General features: G+C 41.2%; 1 protein-coding gene across 1 annotated transcript in view; it reads left to right on the plus strand.

Moving 5' to 3' along the window:
• Positions 1–17,167, plus strand: part of LOC124598405 (Down syndrome cell adhesion molecule-like protein Dscam2) — a 701,156-nt gene that overhangs the window by 546,199 nt on the left and 137,790 nt on the right. The window contains exon 24 of the mRNA XM_047135998.1: positions 1,276–1,437. Within this exon, the coding sequence (XP_046991954.1) occupies positions 1,276–1,437 (162 nt within the window). The remainder of the gene's footprint in view (positions 1–1,275; positions 1,438–17,167) is intronic.

Below are 17,167 nucleotides of genomic sequence, written 5' to 3' on the forward strand. Positions count from 1 at the left end.
TACAACACAGTTCTTAGGTAGCACAGATGCTTCCTGTGTGGTCAAACAATCCTTAATGATGAAGAATAAAGCGGCAGACCATCTCTCTGTGAAGAATGAGGAACCACAAGAGAAGTAAAGGCCATGGTATTCAAAGACCAGTATTTCTCAATTGAAGCAATAGCAAAAAAGTGAAAAAACTGTCATAGATTAGTTTTAGACTTCTCATGTGACATTTTGGTTGTGACAAGGTTTACTGTCAGTTGGTTTCCACACCTGCTCACACTCATTCAAAAAACCTGCTGGACCAAGGCAACAATAGAAATGTTGCAGTTCTGTCAGGCCTATACAGACAACTTCTTTTACTGCCTAATCACAATGTTCAATTGCTGGGCTAATGACTATATCCTGAGACAAACGAAAATAAACAGTGGAAAGATGTGCTGACTAATGCCATCATCAGAAAAGATGATGCTCAGTGTTTCTTTGGGGGTGCCATAGCGTGGTGTTAACAGATTATGTCTGCAAGTAAAAACTATCACACAAGCATACTACCAAAATCTCTTGACAGCTCATTCTGGTTCAGACACAGGACATATGTGCAGCTTCTTTGTACAGTTAAATTTTGCCTCATCCTCCACACTTTTTCTCCTGACGCAGAACCCAGTGAGTATTCCTCTTTCCTCAAATGAAGAAACCATTGCATGGCAGGTATTTTCAGAATGATGACAAAGTGATTAACACTTCCTGAACAGCAAAAATGCAGATTTTTATGACCAAGATCTCTGCCATCCATCACTGGGAAAAAAGGCCACATTGAGTAAATGTGTAAAAAGGACTAACAGCATCGCCAACTTTCATAGTCCAACTTGATATTTTCAAGGTGATAATTAAAACACCATGATGACCCTCAATAATATAAGTAATTATGCTTTCTATCAAAAATTAGCTATTTCACTGAAATAGAAGAAAAAGTGTTGAGGTGCGTATGAACTGAACATGAAAATTTTGTCAGGCTGGATCTTTAAAGCAAAATTTGCAAGACTTTGTTAACTGAAGAGTATCAGTTCTAATGTTCTTTTGCTAATAAACTGGTGGTTCAGTAGATTCACACTTTATTTGCTTAGTCAATTTATTTGTGATATTATATCAGACTAAAACACTACACTCTGTAATGTTCCTTTTTTATTTATGTTGAGCTACTAATGGCATAGAAACACTTAAAACAAAAATTTTTATATTCCTTTCCTTTTCAATAGTAATTTCAAACAATCATTTACATTTTATGAATTACAGGGCCTCGAACTACTGGAAATGAAGTAAAGAGAACAACTGGATTTGAAACATATTTACATGGACTTCAAAAATTCACAAATTACTCAGTGCGATTACTGGCTTACACAAATGCAGGAGATGGGGTACTGAGCAGCCCAATCTTTTGTACGACTGAACAAGATGGTAAGACAAAGTTATAGCACAATTTTAAGTTATTTTATTACACCTCTGTGTCCACATTAACCACTTGATTCATGTCAAAGTCAGTAACGCACTTGACAATGAGGAAACTCCACACCGATTTCCTGGAAGAGGTGCAAGTAGAGATAAGTTTTTACAGTGTATGATGCTGCTCTCATCAGGTTGCAGACAAAGGGTCAGGCCTTAATAGTTTTACATCAACCCCACCACCCATTCCTCAACAAGATGCTCATGGAAGAACTCATCCAGAGAAGAGCAGACAGGTTTCAAAGATGTATTGTCTAGCATAAAGTGACAGCAGTCAGTAGTGGCATGTGTCTAGTTATCACCACCTGTAACAACATAATGAACTGCTTAGAATGCCTAAGGTTCATTCTCATTACAACAGGAAAAGCTTAGGCAACAAATAATGTCATCTATATGAATTATTATATGGTGAACCGTGAGTCCTTTTAGTAGAAAAATGACGAAGTATGGTAAGGGTTGGTGAGAGAGAAGAGAAACCAAAATCATATACTTGCACTGTACTGGCAGTGTATGGGCTGCATTCGGCAGAATATTATTATATATTAAAGGAATAGAAACCAAAATTGATGGTAGCAAAGCAAAAACGTAAACACTGAGCTCTGTTTTCAATTGCTTCTTTATAAAGGAACATCCACGAGTACTGCCCCAGTTTCATTCTCATCCCTTACAAAAATAAGTGATATAGATATTAATGCCAGTGGCTGTGAGAAACAGTTGAAATCAATGAAACTGGTCAAGGTCCCAGGTGTACAGAATTCCTGTTATATTCTATACATAATTATCAGCTTCTTAATGATGAAGAACAAATACCCATAACTTGTCTAAGAAAAGAAAGATTTTTTTTAAAAAATTTTGTTGTTTTATATGTAATTAAGTACAGTTTAGGGCAGTAATGAAATAATGTTTAAGCTTTTGCTACTCTCCATTCCACATTTTTGTGTAAGTAGGAGTTTCCATGCTTTTATATTTTTTCAGAAAAATGTGTAAGATCCATAACACATCTATTAGTGAGCAAATTAACTTCTGGGCTGAAAATCAGAGATTCTTATGTTGCACTCATACAACAACTTATGCTTATCATGCACTTCTTAATCAAATGTACTGTATTCAAACATTATGAATCACCTCGAAGGGAATGATCTATTGATACGTAATCAGCACAGTTTCAGAAAACATTGTTCTTGTGCAATGCAGCTGGCTCTTTATTCGCACGAAGTAATGGCCGCTATCGACAGGGGATCTCAGGTTGATTCCGTACTTCTGGATTTCCGGAAAGCTTTTGACACCGTTCCTCACAAGCGACTTCTAATCAAGCTGCGGGCCTATGGGGTATCGTCTCAGTTGTGCGACTGGATTCGTGATTTCCTGTCAGCAAGGTAGCAGTTCGTAGTAATAGACAGCAAATCATCGAGTAAAACTGAAGTGATATTACGTGTTCCCCAGGGAAGCGTCCTGGGACCTCTGCTGTTCCTGATCTATATAAATGACCTGGGTGACAATCTGAGCAGTTCTCTTAGGTTGTTCGCAGATGATGCTGTAATTTACGGTCTAGTAAGGTCATCCGAAGACCAGTATCAGTTGCAAAGCGATTTAGAAAAGACTGCTATATGGTGTGGCAGGTGGCAGTTGACGCTAAATAACGAAAAGTGTGAGGTGATCCACATGAGTTCCAAAAGAAATCCGTTGGAATTCGATTACTCGATAAATAGTACAATTCTCAAGGCTGTCAATTCAACTAAGTACCCGGGTGTTAAAATCACAAACAACTTCAGTTGGAAAGACCACATAGATAATATTGTGGGGAAGTTGAGCCAAAGGTTGCGTTTCATTGGCAGGACACTTAGAAGATGCAACAAGTCCACTAAAGAGACAGCTTACACTACAGTCGTTCGTCCTCTGTTAGAATATTGCTGCGCGGTGTGGGATCCTTACCAGGTGGGATTGACGGAGGACATCAAAAGGGTGCAAAAAAGGGCAGCTCATTTTGTATTATCATGTAATAGGGGAGAAAGTGTGGCAGATATGATACGCGAGTTGGGATGGAAGTAATTAAAGCAAAGACGTTTTTCATTGCGGCGAGATCTATTTACAAAATTTCAGTCACCAACTTTCACTTCCGAATGCGAAAATATTTTATTGAGCCCAACCTACATAGGTAGGAATGATCATCAAAATAAAATAAGAGAAATCAGAGCTTGAACAGAAAGGTTTAGGTGTTCATTTTTCCGCGCGCTGTTCGGGGTGGAATGGTAGAGAGAGAGTATGATTGTGGTTCAATGAACCCTCTGCCAAGCACTTAAATGTGAATTGCAGAGTAGTCATGTAGATGTAGATGTAGATTTATTCATACTTATTTGATTTTGTCAGTTTCTCAGTCAACAGATCTGGTCTGGGAGGACCTAGTTCATTTGTGATTAACTTTTTCTGGTAATTTTCTTTTATATTAGTGGTTGAAACAGATTAAACAGAGTTAATGTTGACACTGCACACAAAGGCCGCACAGTTAACAACCAACTCCAAACACAAACTGCCTTTCGTGGAAATGATTAAATTCAAGTGGCACTGTCTACCAACATGGTCACTTGACTAGACTACAAATGAGGCACTGAGAACCATAAGGGCCAAAAGCACACCAGCGTCAATCCCACATTTAAGTGAATATCTTAGAAACCAGTGAGACAGCTTTCTGTGAATGCTCATATATGCAATGTGGGCCTGCAGCACAGATAAACCTGACCCAGCATAAAATCAACAGATGTCAGAAGCAAGAATAAATGCAACAGACTCACAATCTACAATGATTTGCTATATAGTTCTCAGCGCCTCTAATGGATTACTGTACGATGAAATCCAGAATTTAAACTACATCTCATTCAGAATCCCACAAAACAGGTTTCTCTGTCAGTATAACTATAACATATACTGATGTCTGATCTAATTTAACTATATGGTATAGTGAGTGAATTGGCATATCCGAGGCATTTGCTAGCATCTAGCATAATTATGCCCAGCAAACAGAGATAAAAGTTTGCCTCAGTGTGCTATCACCTTGTGACATTGATGTAAACTTGTAGTTGAGTAGTAAGGCCTAGCTGTGCATGCTGTGAACCATGCATGTTGTTTATCAAATTGTATGTGTTTGTCCCATAAAGCAATTATGTCACACCAGTTGTGGATGCGCAAAAGCTCCTTAAAACGTGCTCAACTGAAGGTGTGCTTGCAATCCTGAAGCCAAGTTTCACAGAGTCTAGAGGAGTATCAATGTAGCATAGCACAATAGATTTAGTGCCATATATTTCAGATTGCTGCAGCTACATTATGTTTAACAGCATCCAAAGAAAAATAACTAATAAATCTATAAGGTGTCAAAAGTTAGGGTGTTCACGTGCTTTTGTGCTCTTACATGATGGTCCCCACTGCATGTAACAGTTCTAGGTGATATCAAAGCTAATTGTTGGATGTTTTTGGTGGCCAGCCTATTCTGCTATTCAGTTTTAGAGTCATCAAAGAAAGTCTAGACTCAGTAGTACAAAAATACCCAGATCAAGCAACATTAGTTGGAGACAACTTTACCCTCCGAGTATAGACTGGGACATCTGTGGATTCATTGCAGAGAGAATATACAGGCAGTCTCTTAAAGTACTTTTGAACATATTTTCCAAAAGACAGATGTGTCGAAATGTACAACAACTACACCATCATACCTGAGCAAAAGGCTGGTCCTATGCAAAATTGCTGAGTGGGTTGAAGGCTTCTGTCCAGTCACTCATTGACCAGTCTGGAGTGGCCCAGAAGATAGCAAAAAGAAACCAGAAGTTTTAAATTTGTTCATGCAGGAGGATTGTGCAAACATACTGTCATTTGACTATTGTTAGACTCTGATATGGAGGACTTAGTAATAGGTGTCCCTGGTATAGAGAAGCAACTGAAAGGGCTGAAAACAAATAAGTAACCGTGTATTGACGGAAACTCAGTTCAATGTTACAAAGAGTACTCTATGGCACTGGCCCCTTACTAAGCTTGTACTTATCACAAATCTTTCACCCAGTGCACAGTGCCAAGCTACTGGAAAAAAGGACAGATGACTTTTGTATGTACGACAGATAAAAGAACAGGCTTGCAAAATTTCAGACCAATATCCTTAGCATTGGTTCTCTCCAGAATTCTTGAATGTATTCCCAGGTACAATATAGTAAATTTCCTTGAGATGAAAAAGCTTTTGTCCATAAATCAGCATGTATTTGCAAAATTTCACTACTCTGAAACTCAGTTTGCCCTTTCCTTACATGATATCCCAAGAACCATGGATGAATGGCAAAAGGTAGATTCTATGTTCCCAGATTTCTGAAAAGCAGTAGGCTCAGAGCCCCCCTCCAGATTGTTAAAAAAGGTATGAACATACAGGGTAGGGTCTCAGATATGTGAGTGGCTTTAAGACCTCTTAAGTAACAGAAAATGGTACATTGTACTCGATGGTGAGTGTTGATCAGAGACAAGGATAGCATCAGAAGTTCCCCACGGGAGTGTCAAAGGACCGCTAATCATTGAGTGACTGTAGGAGGATAAAAGATGACATAGACAAAATCTCTTGCTGCTTTGATGAATGGCAGCTAGCTTTAAATGGCGAAAAATGTAAGGTAATGCAGGGAAGTAGTAAAAAAACAATCCCATAATGTTTGAGTAGAGTAATAGTAAAATGTAATTTGACATAGTCACAATGATTAAATATCTAGGTGTTACATTGCAAAGCGATATGAAATGGAACGAGCATTTAAGGACTGTTGTAGGGAATGTGAATGGTTGACTTTAGGTTATTGGGAGAATTTTTGGAAAGTGTGGGTCATCTGCAAAAGGAGAGCACATATAGAACACTATATGAACCATCCTTGAGTGTTTCTTGAGTGTATGTTATTAAAGGAAGACGTTGAAGCAATTCAGGGGCGGGATGCTAAATTTCTTACCATCAGATTTGATTAACGTGCAAGTATTATGGTGATTCTCTGGAAACTTAGCTGAGAATCTCTGGAAGGAATGCAATACTTTTTGAGGAATACTGTTGAGAAAATTTAGAGTATTGACATTTGAAGCTGATTGCATAAGAGCTCATATGGAGGCAAGACAGTTGTTTTTCCCTCACTCTGTTTGTGAGTGGAGCAGAAATGAAATGGCTAGTAGTGGTACAAGTAACCTCCACCACGCACCATATGGTGACTTGCAGAGTGTGCATGTAGATGTAGATGCAGAGGATTCTTATCTGACAAGGAGGCATACATGCCATACATCTAGGAACTTTTCTGCTATTTATGATAAATTGAGATGCATTATTATTGCATTTCCTGTCAGACAAAAACAAATAGTTAGTAGTTTACAGAGATTTCAGAATATATTTATTAAAAGATTCAGGAAAATGAAGTAGAATCATTATTTATGTGATTCAACGTAATATCAGTAGTTAATTTTGCAACTTGTGTGCAGGGAAATAGCTAGATCCTAATTGATAACATTTTTGTAGACAATGTTCATAGTGAAACAATTAATGAGTACCAAATTGTTAGTTGACTAACTGAACATGATGCACAATTAATGAAAACAATGTAATATCTTGCAGCTGTGAGATGTGTTCATACAAAGCAGAGAGGCTTATTATTCAGAACAGGGTATAACATTTTAAAAATAAGCTAAAGTAGGTGTCTATAGAAACACATGTCCACCCGCTTAGCTGAGTGGTAAACTGTTTGTCTACCAGGCAGTGGCCCCGGGTACAATTCCCAGCTGAGTTGGAGATTTTCTCCATTCGTGGAATGGGTGTTGTGTTGTCCTCATCATCCTTTCATCATCATCATCATCATCATCAATGCACAAGTCGCCCAGTGTGGCGTCGACTGAGATAAGACTTGCACCCAGCGACCAAACTTCCCCAGATAGGGCCTCCCAGCCAAAATGCCAAACATCATTTATTTTTTTTGTAGACACAGATGCTAACATTAATTTCAATAGATTTCATAGTAAATTTGTGTCAATATTTAAAAGTAACTTTCCTAAAAAGTTATCCAGAAAGTCAATTTAAAGAAAAGTAAGCTATGGATAACTAAAAAGATTAGAATCTCATGTAAGAAGGGAGATTTATAAAAAAAAAAAATGCTTGAATACAAAAAATACTGTAATATTTTCAGGAAAGTTATTAAAATGTCTAGAAATATGCATGTCATGACAGAAATTAATAATGCAGATAATAAAATTAAAGCTATATGGAATACTGTGAAACAGGAGACAGGACAACCAAAATGATGTGATTGATAATTTACAAGTTGCAATTTTTTACAGCCATTTTTAAACACAGCAGCTAAAATAGGATTAAATGGCTGAGTTGAAAAGCAAGAGAATACATTAAAACTGTCATTCCACAAAACTTTAAGCATCTTGAAGTAGGGGTAACACCCTTCACTTAAATTAATAGAATAATAAAAAATTCTAAAAAATCCCATTGTTAATGGAATTTCAAACAGAATTCTGAAACGTAATGAATAATGGCTTTAGTGCTATACGTTGTGTTGTGGCGTAACAAGCTTGCTACGCCACACTGAGAAGGGAGCCGAAAGGCACGCGTACACACACGCCGACTGGCGTCAAGTCTGGAACAGGATTCGTTATGACTGCTATAAAGAAAATACGTAGCTTTGGAATATACTTAACTTTTAATCACTCCTTGTGATACATCTCTTTTGACTATACAAATGAGACTCGTAAGATACATGCACTGTTATAATTGGCGCCTTGCTAGGTCGTAGCCATGGACTTAGCAGAAGGCTATTCTAACTGTCTCTCGGCAAATGAGAGGAAAGGCTTCGTCCGTATTGTCGCTAGCAATGTCGTCCGTACAACTGGGGTGAGTGCTATATCGTATCTCAAGACCTGCCTTGTGGTGGCGCTAGGTCTGCGATCACACAGTGGCGACACGCGGGTCCGACATGTACTAAATGGACCGCGGCCGATTTAAGCTACCACCTAGCAAGTGTGGTGTCTGGCGGTGACACCACATTCCTCCCCTGCAAATCGGCGAACGATCATGTTATAAGGCTTCCGCCCGCCGTGGGGAGGACCCCATGTTGACGTATGCGAAGAGGTGGGGAGCCTAACAACAGGCGAGGCCGTGCCACCCGCACCCGGCCATTCGGTCCGAGGGGAGCTAGGAAACGCCTGAAAACCTAGTCCAGGGTGCACATCAACATGCGGCGTATGCGCCCGTAAAGAGACAGGAGGGGCCAAAGGGTCGACCTCCATTGCGTCGGGGTATCCGACGCGCGATGACATCATGTGGTCCGGAGCGGGCAAGAGTTCCATGGCGGAGGACGGCTGGTCATGGTAAGCGATCGGCGGCGCGTGACCCAGGCAGGCGCGTGGCGGCTGCAGCGAAGCGTCGAATGCGGGCGGCGCAGGCGGGAGAACAGGCGGCTGCTGCTGCTGCGGCGGCGGCGGCGCGTCACCATGGGGCAAAATGGAAGGCATCGTCGGTAACACCTGGGGATGAGGCGAGCCAGTAGATGGGTCCCCAGGGCGCTGACTGGACGGCACCATCGCTGAAAGCAGACGGGGAGCGGCAGAACCCATGCGACGACAGAGGCGCAGCTGATTGAGATGCCGACGCACCTCACCAGAGGCCCCCAAAACCAAATACATCGTGCGGACTGAGGCAGCGAAGAATGCGCCCTGCGAGCCAACGCCGTGAACCTCGATAGTTGTGATAAAATACAACGTCGCCTGGAGCAAAAGCAGGAGTCTGCCGCTGCACAGGAACCTGATGCGGCGGATGCAGCAAAGACATCAAGGTTCGATGAGGACGACCGTGGAGCAACTCAGCCGGCGAGCGACCATCTCGGGGCTGAGAGCGATATGAAGACAAAAAGAGCAACAATGCGTCCTCCCGAGAATGCGACTCTTTCAATTTCAACATCTGTGACTTGAAAGTCCAGACCAATCGTTCAGCGGCACCGTTTGACTGAGGCGAAAACGGCGCGGATGTCAGATGGTGAATACCATTGGCCTGGCAGAATGACTGAAATTCTGCGGACATGAATTGTGGGCCATTGTCGGAAACAATAGTCTGCAGAAGACCTTCAATGCAAAAGATAGCAGACAACGCTTGGACGGTGGCGGAGGACATCGTGGAAGACATCCGGACAACAAAAGGAAAATTACTGAAGGCATTGACCAGAACCAACCATCGAGCATTCCAGAATGGACCAGAAAAATCAATGTGCAAGCGTTGCCAAGGGGAAGTGGCTTTTGGCCATGCAAAGACTTTCCGCGGCGGCGCGGATTGTTGTTCGGCACATGTCATGCAAGAAGAACACATATTCGTAATCGCAGCATCGATTCCGAACCAAGTACAGTGCTGACGAGCAAGTTGTTTCGTTCGCACTATACCCCAATGTCCTTGGTGAAGAAGCCGTAAAACAGAGGACTGTAACGAACGTGGGACCACTACTCTGGACTGATCATTATCAGAACGCAACAACAAAACACCACGTCGAACAAAAAGTCTCTCCTTGTGAGCAAAAAATCGGCGAACCAACAGACCCTCGATCCGAGACTTTGACAAAGGCCATTGCGTAGCAACAAAACGCAAAACGGTAGCAAGGACAGGGTCAGCAGCTGTGGCTGTAGCTACACGACGAAAATCAATCGGAAACGATTCGACCACTTCATCGGTTTCCGAATCAATGAACAGGCAAGCAAGTTCGGAAGAATCGAATGCTTTATCCTCAGCAACAGGCAAATGTGACAACGCATCGGCGTTTCCGTGCTTAGCAGTGGACCGATACAAGATATCGTAGCGGTACTGCGAGAGGAAAATAGACCAGCGAATGAATTTCTGCGCTGTACGTGGAGGGACAGGCTTGTTCGGATGAAAAAGCGATGTTAAAGGTTTGTGGTCTGTGATGATGGTGAAGTGACGACCATACAAGAAATCATGGAACTTAGTAACACCAACACGAGAGCCAAAGCTTCTTTCTCTATCTGGGAATAATTTCTTTGCGCAGACGAGAGCAATTTGGACGCAAAGGCAAAAGGGCGATCATGCGAGCCAACTTTGTGCGCAAGCACAGCACCGATCCCGAAATCCGATGCATCTACCATCAACAAAAGGGGTTTCTGGGGATCGAAAGGCGTGAGGCAAGTATTAGAAAGCAACGCCGATTTCAACTGGCGAAAGGCGCGTTCGCATTCCGTCGTCCAGACGAACGGTACACCTTTACGGCGTAAGCGATGAAACGGAGCTGAAACGGAAGAAGCGCGCGGCACAAATTTATGATAATAGTTAATTTTACCCAACACACTCTGTAGCTGGTTCATATTTTGTGGCGAAGGCACGGAGGTGCTCTGGACTCGGATGTATGCCTTGGGCATTAATGACATGTCCCAGGTATGGTAAGTCACGAGCAAAAAACACACATTTGTCCTTCCGCAAGCGAAGACCATTTTGTCGCAAGACCTGAAATAATGTTCGTAGGTTCGCAAGATGATCTTCTTCTGTCTGTCTGGAGATCACTATATCGTCCAGATAGTTTGCTGCAGTAGGGACCGACGCACAAATACACTCCTGGAAATGGAAAAAAGAACACATTGACACCGGTGTGTCAGACCCACCATACTTGCTCCGGACACTGCGAGAGGGCTGTACAAGCAATGATCACACGCACGGCACAGCGGACACACCAGGAACCGCGGTGTTGGCCGTCGAATGGCGCTAGCTGCAGAGCATTTGTGCACCGCCGCCGTCAGTGTCAGCCAGTTTGCCGTGGCATACGGAGCTCCATCGCAGTCTTTAACACTGGTAGCATGCCGCGACAGCGTGGACGTGAACCGTATGTGCAGTTGACGGACTTTGAGCGAGGGCGTATAGTGGGCATGCAGGAGGCTGGGTGGACATACCGCCGAATTGCTCAACACGTGGGGCGTGAGGTCTCCACAGTACATCGATGTTGTCGCCAGTGGTCGGCGGAAGGTGCACGTGCCCGTCGACCTGGGACCGGACCACAGCGACGCACGGATGCACGCCAAGACCGTAGGATCCTACGCAGTGCCGTAGGGGACCGCACCGCCACTTCCCAGCAAATTAGGGACACAGTTGCTCCTGGGGTATTGGCGAGGACCATTCGCAACCATCTCCATGAAGCTGGGCTACGGTCCCGCACACCGTTAGGCCGTCTTCCGCTCACGCCCCAACATCGTGCAGCCCGCCTCCAGTGGTGTCGCGACAGGCGTGAATGGAGGGACGAATGGAGACGTGTCGTCTTCAGCGATGAGAGTCGCTTCTGCCTTGGTGCCAATGATGGTCTCCTGCGAAGGAGAGCTTCTGTAAAGTTTGGAAGGTAGGAGACGAGGTACTGGCAGAAGTAAAGCTGTGAGTACCGGGCGTGAGTCGCGCTTCGGTAGCTCAGTTGGTAGAGCACTTGCCCGCGAAAAGGCAAAGGTCCCGAGTTCGAGTCTCGGTCGGGCACACAGTTTTAATCTGCCAGGAAGTTTCATATCAGCGCACACTCCGCTGCAGAGTGAAAATCTCATTCTGGAATATGAGCATTAATGTTAACATTAATCATGTATACGTATCTGTAAACTGACTCATTCCATGTCTTGTATGCTCTATGTATCTGACTAAGTTGTTAACTTTGTTATGTGCATCATCATAAAAAAGTATTTTTCCCAGCTTGTACGTGACAGAAGGAAAGCTGATTTGACTCCAATGCTTAACAGAAATCTATAATGTTTTCTCATATTCATTTTGCCTCTCTTAGCCTAAAGGACCAGGAATTTGTTAAATTTATATAAACACACTATATCACAGATACATAGTCAATACAAGTACAAGTATGAAATACATCACTGCTGAAAGGTATATAGAACTCCACAGCCAAACTGACAAGGCTGTGAGAACAAAAAGCCCCACAATTGTTCCAACTGTAGTTATGTCAAAACCAATAATCTGTCAGCTAAGGGTGATGCCGAACCCAACAACATGCATAGATGAGGAGACAGTGGTTCTCTCTTTAACACAGACTGTAAATAAAGTGATTAGCTCAAGTTTTTCTTCTGTGGGGTGGGTACTGTTCTGAGAAGTACAAAATGCAATGCAACACCTAAGTGTCAGGCAAAGTGACATTCAGTGGAACAGTTGAAAGTCAGATCAGAGATATGAACTCTGGTCATGTTAACCTGGCCCATTAGTGTTTTCACCTATGGTGCTGCTGCATTAAAATGTGAGAGAAAGGGTAGCAGCAAACTTGATAGGTCCACATACGTGTACTACAATGATCAGTATGTAAAGCCATGATTGCAGTACCATACGTTGATGAAATAAAACTCCAATTTCATCAGGTTCGGCACCTTGTAAACATTCAGGTTTGTAATAAACATGTCAGGAAAGTGTCAGATCACAAATAATCATCCAAGCTGGTCAGGTAGACTACAGTTGCTTCGTCAGAGCCCATGCAACTTTTTAGTTTATTTTTCTGTTCATCCTGCTTATAGCAAGACCCAACAGAAACAAAAGACAGTTTGAAATGAAGGTGCATTTAATTTTCATACCAGCAATGCAAGGCCTGAAAGCAAGTATAAAAAGTTGTTATTTACATACAGAATATAAGGTCAGAGATTTATTCCATTAGCCAACAGTATGCCTTAACAGTATGTACAACGACATCATGAACACCTTGACCAAAAAACACCACTGTTTCAATGCCTGTGGGATAGGGTGATTAAAATTTTCAGTACTGGTATAGACAAAGCATTCCTACATGTGAAGAATGGTGTTATAACTTAATGGAATAAGTGTCTAACATTACTTGAACTTTTTGGTTGGAGATTACAACACAATACACCCAGAGGATATGCATGTGTAACTTACAGCCATCTTTCATACTTTAACAATGCCCAAATCATAGCAACCAATCAGTCAGATAGCTGGCTGCAGTGCAAAGACTACAGAACAAATGGCGATGAGGTGGAGTCAGGATATAAAGTCATCAAGAAAAATATCCATGGGTTGCATACAAGAAGACCATACATACTGGCAAGTATTCAGCCTCCTTATCCTGTTATAACCTTGTTATCCTGACTCCACCTCATCACCATTCGTTCTGTAGTCTTTGCACTGCAGCCAGCTATCTGACTGATTGGTTGCTATGATTTGGGCATTGTTAAAGTATGAAAGATGGCTATAAGTTACACATGCATATCTTCTGGATGTATTGTGTTGTAATCTCCAACCAAAAAGTTCAAGTAATGTTAGACACATATTCCATTAAGTTTTGTACCCTTCATGACCAGGAAACGAAATGACATATTCCAGCAGGATAAAGCAAGATCCTCACATTGCAGTTCACACCACAAAGGCCTCCGTGAATGTACAATTCCTTGACTGACCTGCCAAACCCCCTGATTTGTCACCCATGGAGCATGTCTGGGATTCTGTGTGAAGACTGGGATTCAGTGTGAAGACACATGCTTTGATACCAGCCTACAGCCACCATCATTCATGAACTGACACAAGACTTGTTTCAGGGTTGGCAATAAATATCTCAGGGGGGAATTAGAGATTTTTTGCCTCCATGCCATAAAGAATGTTTTCTTGCTCATGCCTCTTATGAAAAAAATCCCACTGTCAGATCCAGTAGCTTCCCACACCATGATTCAACAAGTTGGAGATACAGGTCTACTCTATACTTTCTGTTCCATACTTGTTCAATGAACAGTAATGTTTTAATTGTACCAGTTGGCATTCTTTTCACTACCTGTCTTATTGTCTACGTAGTAACAACTTGGGCTCCAACATTTTATCTTTTATTCATATATTTACTATTTTCTTGGATTCAGCGTACTTTCAACTGCAAATTAAGGTAACAAATCTACAATGCCATGAAAACTTTGCGACATTACCTAATGATTTTCTGCTACAAAGTAGATCTCTGACCAGCATCCCACACACAAAAAATTAAGGCATTTTAAAACGGCTCTAATATTGTATCTTTTAAATAAATTGTATTATAGTGTTGATGAATATATACAATCTTAAACTATATAGAAACTAGTGAAGCTAACTGCTTTCTAAAATCTGGATTAGTTCCTGTAGAATACCTCAGTAACATAATCAGCATTACTGAATGTCTTATGAATTGTAAATATTTTCTAATCTTTAAATTCCTGCCATTTGTACAAAGCAAAGGATTATAGTCATGGAGATGCCACAAAACTGGAAATATTACTCTGCTTTTACAATTACTTAGAGTAATTGTTCTTTAGTCATAAGAAAAGTGTCATGATTTAATGTAAATTTGCTTCCTTTAACAGAAAAAAAAGTAAGCTATGGTCACACAATGATGTAAAAATCATCTTGCTTTTAATTAGAAAATAAATTCTTAAGAAGAGCATGAAGACATTAACCTGTATGTATACATTTGCTGACAGTTTTATTTATGTAAACTTATTCATGTTTTAGTAGATATACAATTCGTAATCATTACATAAATTCACATTGTCTCACTCATCATCTCACAAAAATTGACTTTTCCAATATCAATTTATAACTATGGACAAAAATGATGAAACAGACCAATCAATCAATCAATCAATTAGTCATGAGACCCCAGTTGCAGCTTTAACTGATGTTGCTCACACCTTGACAACTGGTCTGCACACAGCTCTTTTTAAAAAGAACAGCTTGGCATAGTTATAGAGATGAGATGTGCTGAGCACATCTGCTTTCATGCCCAACAGCTATCTCACTGGGCCACAGCTCGTGTTCTAGTGGCTAGTGTTGCTGCCTCTGGATCATGGGGTCCTCAATTAGATCCCTGGCTGGGTTGGGAATTTTCTCTGACTGGGGACTGGGTGTTTGTGTTGTCCTCATCATCATTCAGGAAAAACAGAGATTGAAAATGAAAAGATCTGGAACTTGTATGGGCACTGATGACCATGATGTTGAGTGCCCCACAAACCATCATCATCATCATCATCATCATCATCATCATCATCATCACAGCTATCTCACTACAAATAATAACCTGCAGCTGTGATCCTGCAGGCAAATAATCTATGCATTGGCTAAAACTGTGAATTAATTAAATAAACAGATGTAATTAAATAAAAGATAAATGAATAATTAACAAAAAGGATTCTATTCTAATGTCTGTAATTGATGTAGACAACAGAGAATTATGTTGAATAATGTTAATTCAAGAATGTGAAGCTCAAATAAATAGAAAGGGGTCCTATGATAATTAAGTATAACACAAACAGAAATTCTCTTCTTAAATGCGGTAAAGTTTCATTGAGAGCTTTATGGGCATGGTAGCAGAATTCCAAAGTTAAATAGTCATCCAAGACACATGAAAACTAAATCCATACTGTGATCACAATACATGAAATATTCACCAGCTCAAAATAGTTCAGAGTACAACATGATGATTTACAAATTAACATGTCACATAATGAGTAGAAAATCATACTCTATCTATTCTCATATATAAAAACAAAGATGAGGTGACTTACCGAACAAAAGCGCTGGGAGGTCGATAGACACACAAACAAACACAAACATACACACAAAATTCAAGCTTTCGCAACAAACTGTTGCCTCATCAGGAAAGAGGGAAGGAGAGGGGAAGACGAAAGGAAGTGGGTTTTAAAGGAGAGGGTAAGGAGTCATTCCAATCCCGGGAGCGGAAAGACTTACCTTAGGGGGAAAAAAGGACAGGTATACACTCGCACACACGCACATATCCATCCACACATACAGACACAAGCAGACATATTTAAATATGTCTGCTTGTGTCTGTATGTGTGGATGGATATGTGCGTGTGTGCGAGTGTATACCTGTCCTTTTTTCCCCCTAAGGTAAGTCTTTCCGCACCCGGGATTGGAATGACTCCTTACCCTCTCCTTTAAAACCCACTTCCTTTCGTCTTCCCCTCTCCTTCCCTCTTTCCTGATGAGGCAACAGTTTGTTGCGAAAGCTTGAATTTTGTGTGTATGTTTGTGTTTGTTTGTGTGTCTATCGACCTGCCAGCGCTTTTGTTCGGTAAGTCACCTCATCTTTGTTTTTATATATAATTTTTCCCACGTGGAATGTTTCCTTCCATTATATTGATATCATCTATCTATTCTCAATTTCACAGTGCAATCAGAAAAAAAGTTAGAGTATCATAGCAGCCATTCACCACCCAGAATCAATCACTCACTCAACCAAAAAATGCACTCTATCACTGGCAGGTTTGCTTTCTTCAAAAACCAATGTAAAAGAGTGTTCAAGACCTCAGTGAAAAGTGCTTAGCATTGCTCCCTTGAGTGCACAACTCGAAAAACGTCTTTCTCCAGGACTCCAGTGGTGTTCTACCACTGCCTGCTTTTCCATTGACTGAAGACCATCCCCACCAAAAATACATTGTTATTAAGTTCTACAGACATGATTTGATCCAATTTGCCCACTTCCTGGACTAAACAAATACATTACAACAACATTTAAATAAAGAAACAATGTAAACATTTGGTCACATTCAGACCATGCACAACAAATATAAATAAAGGTATGTTCATAAATAAATAAGCCATAATTCTTGCAGAAGTGTGCTCATGTTAAATGACAACAGATTTTCATTAAATTTGTTTCAGAAATTACTTTGGCCTCTC

Source organism: Schistocerca americana, chromosome 1 (genome assembly GCF_021461395.2).
Source record: "Schistocerca americana isolate TAMUIC-IGC-003095 chromosome 1, iqSchAmer2.1, whole genome shotgun sequence".
NCBI classification, from domain to species: Eukaryota; Metazoa; Arthropoda; class Insecta; order Orthoptera; family Acrididae; genus Schistocerca; species Schistocerca americana.